The sequence below is a fragment of the Chrysochloris asiatica genome, unplaced genomic scaffold, assembly GCF_000296735.1.
Source record: "Chrysochloris asiatica unplaced genomic scaffold, ChrAsi1.0 scaffold00007, whole genome shotgun sequence".
Taxonomy (NCBI): domain Eukaryota; kingdom Metazoa; phylum Chordata; class Mammalia; order Afrosoricida; family Chrysochloridae; genus Chrysochloris; species Chrysochloris asiatica.
In genome coordinates, this window is record NW_006408525.1 from 36,234,817 (window position 1) to 36,239,604 (window position 4,788).

The 4,788-nt window shown below is 43.0% G+C and overlaps 1 protein-coding gene across 1 annotated transcript in view; it reads right to left on the reverse strand.

The window, feature by feature from the left end:
- The window catches only part of NOL11 (nucleolar protein 11), a 28,243-nt gene extending 23,701 nt beyond the window's left edge, over positions 1-4,542 (reverse strand). Inside the window, exons 1-3 of the mRNA XM_006833732.1 lie at positions 4,402-4,542; positions 2,071-2,184; positions 1,666-1,722 (exon numbers count right to left, since the gene is read on the reverse strand). Coding sequence (XP_006833795.1) covers positions 1,666-1,722; positions 2,071-2,184; positions 4,402-4,542 — 312 coding nt within the window. The remainder of the gene's footprint in view (positions 1-1,665; positions 1,723-2,070; positions 2,185-4,401) is intronic.
- Between the last annotated feature and the right edge of the window lie 246 nt (positions 4,543-4,788).

Genomic DNA, 4,788 nt, shown 5'->3' on the forward strand with positions numbered 1-4,788 from the left:
TTTTTTTCCCTCATTCTAAAGGCCTGATGTTAAAGTAGGATTTAATAATAATGATTGGTTTGGGTCTGAAACAATTCCAGAAATTATAAACATTAACCACTGTTTTATCAGCATCTGCCCCCAGTCAACTAAAAAATATCATCAGCAGCAAGGAGCCAATGTTTGGAGACAGTAGAACTTTAAACTCATTAAACAGCTAGTGCATTTTGACCCAAACAATAGATGTGTTGCATATATTTGCAAATGGCACAACCCTCTCTCATACACATCCTAAGTGCCTACCTAATCTGCAGTACAATTACCACCACCAGGTAGCAGTGAGTTTCTGAGAACTAGGCTCCACAGGGATTTCAATGGCTGTGATCGAACCTTTCTTTCAAGGTATCTCTGGAGAGGGATTCAAACTGCCAATCTTTCGATTAGTACTTGACTGTTTGCACCACCAGGGTCTCCTTGATATACAGTAGATATCAAACATAAAGTCACTGACTGAAATATGATTTCACTTGCTTCACAAGTTGGACTATAATAAACTACTGTCAAGATGTTCAGTCTCTCTGAGCTTCAATGCTTTGTCAAGAGAGAAATGTACATGAAGTACCTATCTAAAGAGTGCCTGAAGCAGAGCAGATTTTCAATAAACAGCAGCTCTTATGATCTCCTCTCATCCACTCATTTCACCCTAAAGGGGTAACCTTTGCTAAAGCACTACCAATGCTGGAGTTCAGGCTGGAATCGGGGTCTCCCCAAATGGGAAGTCAGAGGTGTAGGCAGGCTGGTGGGAGGCACAGACTGATGCCTGTAAGTCCATGAAAAGTCCTTACCACTTCATGTAGAGTCAGTAAGATGTCACCATGTAAAATTCAGGATTGTGTTACTTGCACAGCTAGAAATGTCAAGGGCCCACATGACAACTACATTATATCTGAATTTGCACTATTGTGAGCTACTTCTAAAAGTACCCATCATATTTAAAATTAAGCTTTTTAAAACTGGGAGGAACTTACAAGATTACACTAAGTTTGAGGCCCTCATTTAATAGCTAGGAAAATTTAATTAACATACTTTAGGACAAAGGGGACAGCTAGCCATGGTTCTTTTTCTCAGCATTATGTGCCACTTAAAAGCACACAAGATGTGAAACTTACAGGGGCGATTCTACCTAGTTTGATGTAGGGCACAGTGAAGCTCAGCTGTTCTCATAAAGGACAAATATCAAACATCTAAGCTCATGGAAATAACTATAAATACATCACCAATGAATTACTTAAATCCTTATCCTTATGTGATGATAAAAGGCTCTGCTTTCTAACATATTAACTCATGAGATTTACTCTAGTTATCTTACTGTTAGAGAACTAGAATATGTTCTTATTATATAATCAGTTCGTTATTATAGTTATCTCAAAATATATTTTGGGCACAAAATATATTGTAAGATAACTAGACTAAGTCTCAATTTATGAGTTAAGATGTTAGAAAACAGACTTTAATCTTGGGTACCAAATATATTGTAAGAAAACTAGAATAAAGAACTGATTATAATCTTTCTTGGTTACTTTCCTAGAAGCATTAAGATAAAACAAACAAACAAACAAACAATATGACAAATGATTCCACTTCCCCAACAAGTTAAGTAATATGTTGGAAAATTGTAAGACTTACTGTAGCTTTAAATACTTTATCCAAGTTTACATCTTCATTATTCCATATTCTCAAAACCTTAAATAAAAATACACAAGTTAAGTATCCCATTCACCATTTAAACATATAATCAGCAATATTTGATTCAGGTGTTGTATAGCCACAGTACTGCATCTCCATTTGTGGACTCACAGTGACCCTGCACAGGGTTTCTGAGGCTGTAAATCTTTATGGGAGCAGAGCGCCTCATCTTTCTCCTGCGGAACAGCTGGCAGTTTAAAACTGCTGACCTTGCAGTTCGCAGCCTGATTCATAACCACAACACTACCAGAGCTCCTTTATAACTCCTCATTCTCCATTTAAACATATAATTGACAAACGTATTTAATAAATCATTATCTTATTTCTGTGTATATGAAGACTTACCTTATTATCATGGACAACAATATACTCTCCAGTTTGAAAGTTGCACACAGCTGGACATGTTATAACTTGACCTTGCTTCACTGACCAGCTCCCCAAGGGTTTCTGATCAGAAACCTAAAGAAATTTAAGATTAACTTTAATATTCAGAAAATAAATTGCAGACCTTAAAAGACATTTAATCAAAACAAAAGAAGTCACTAGATTTTCTAAATGAAAAAAAAAAAATTCTTAAAATGAAAGTTTCTAATTAAAAAAGTAAAGTAAATCAACAAAACTTTGCCAATACACATTAGTAAATTTTAAAGTTGTTTCCAGTTTGCCTTTGAAAATCAAAATATCAGCCTGTTGAACACACAGACAATCTGATCAAGGATATGGGAAATTTGGTAGATAGCAGGAATTAGCCACTATTTTCTTTTCCATGAATTGCAAAACTGCAAATTCCTTTGATTATTCAGGAAAAAGTTAATCATTTAATCAGATGAGAGCAAACAAGCAACAATAAATTTCCTCAGAACTTCAGGGCAGACAGATGGCATCTTAAAGACTATGAAAAATATGTTCAGTAGGTCCAATAAAAATAACTGCTTTCTACAGAGCACTAACAGTCCTGGTGTGCCACTGCAGCCTAATGTGCTGGACTGGAAGGTCAGCTTGGGCCACACGGCCGGCAGTTCAAATCCAACAGTTGCTCCTCAGAAACCCTATATAGGGTCACTATGAGCTGGAACTGACTCGAGGGCACTTCACAACAAGAGCAATAAAACCAAAGCTGGTTAGAGGGTATTAGCTGTCAAGCTGAAAAGGGGGGTAGGGCACATAGATTTCTACAGCCTCAGCTCCCTACTTATAAGCTTGAACTAGAGTTGCAAACATACAGGCCCTCAGATTCAAAATATGCACCATGCTATCAAAAAAAGCATTTTCCCCTAAGAAGAGAAGAGATGAAGTATACAGTTGTTAGGGGCCATGCAGTGGCTCTGACTCTAGCCATCCTGCGTACAGAGAAGAAAACACTGCCTGGTCGTAGGTCATCACTGTGGCCCTGCTTGAACCCAAATGCTGTCACTGTGTCAATCCAGTCTGTTGAGGGGCTTCCTCTTTTTCACTGACCCTCTACTTTCCAAGCATGATGTTCTTCTTCCAGGGATCGCCCCTCCTGATAACATGACCAAAGCGTGTATGTGGCCAAGTTTCACCGTACTGTCTTCTAAGAGCATTCTGGCTGTGTGTCTTTCAAGGCAGACTTGTTTCTTTTCCTGGTAGGCCATGTTGTTGATGTTAAGTGCTGTTTGGTCAGCTCCGAAGGAGCTCTGGTAGTGTAGTGGTCAGCAGTTCGAAACTACCAGCTGTTCCGCAGGAGAAAGATGAGGCTTTCTGCTCCCGTAAAGATTTACAGCCTCGGAAACCCTGTGCGGGGTCACTGTGAGTCGGATCGACTTCATGGTACTTTAACAACAAGTCAGTTCTGACTCAGCTGGTGGGTTAGAACCGCTGACCTTGTGGCTAGCGTCACACCAGGACTCCACGGAATACGTTGCTGTAAGTGCCATCGAGTTACTTCAGACTGATAGCAACCCCGTTCTTTGCCAACTCCATAATCTAAACACATCAACACTTATCTGGTCGTCCTTATTCACAGGCATATGTTGTTGTTGTTAAGTGCTGTGGAGTTGGTTCCACCGCCTAGCGACCCTGTATAGGGTTTCCAAGGAGAGGCTGGTGAGTTTGAACCGCCGACCTCGCGATCGAGTGCTTATCCTACAGCGCCACATCAGGACTCCCTCATGTACATGAGGCTTGCATCTGGTGCACCTTCAAGACATCTTTCCGTTGTAACACTTTAAAGTGACATTTTCCGAGTCTCGGGCAGAGTATCTAAAGGCACGAGGAAAGGAATTCTGTCATCCCAGCCACCAACCGATGGGCCAGGCGCGAGAGGATGACACCGACAGGGTGGAGCAGTGGGTAGACCCAGGACTCACCCGTTTCCACCCAACCAATCTCCGCTCGACCCTTCGCTGAGGTGACAAGAGCCCCAGAGGGACTCTAACAAGAGCATATCGGGAGATCCCGAGCGAAAGCACTGGCTTCCTTTCCTTCTGAGGCCAACCCACGTGCCCTGAGAGTCTACACCCGAACTCGGAAACATGTTTCTCTACAGAAAAAGCTTCCGAGTCAGATTCTGGACCTCATTCATCGTCCCGAAGAGGCCAGCTCTTTGCGGCTCCACGATCTCCTTCCGAAGTTTGCTAGAAACCAGAGCCTCCGGCTCCGCGTTCCGATAGGGGCGGAGTGACAGCTGGGACGCCCCGACTCTATCGCCCTCACCTTATAAAGGATGACAGTCCTGCCACTGTCTGTCACCAGAAACTGGTCTGTTTTGTCGCTCTGTTCCACGCCTAGAAGTCCGTCAGGCCCAGATCCCAAGGGTACCCCAGACAACGTGAATTCTTCCTCCAGGGCTGCCATCTTGGGCAAACCTATGGACAGCAGCGCATCCTTCCCGGCAGGCCTCGCGCTTTCTCTCGCGAGAAAAACCTGGCCCGGTGGATTGGGCAGTTTCGAAATGAAAAACGAGCTCTCGGAACCCGCGACCCCTGGCGGACAGAAGAGGCAGTGGAGCGGCGGAAAACGTCAGTGGGCGCGGTCTTGGGCTGGCCCTGGTAATTTTAGCCCAGACTCCTCCTCCCCAGGCCGCGCCTCCCCATGAGTCCC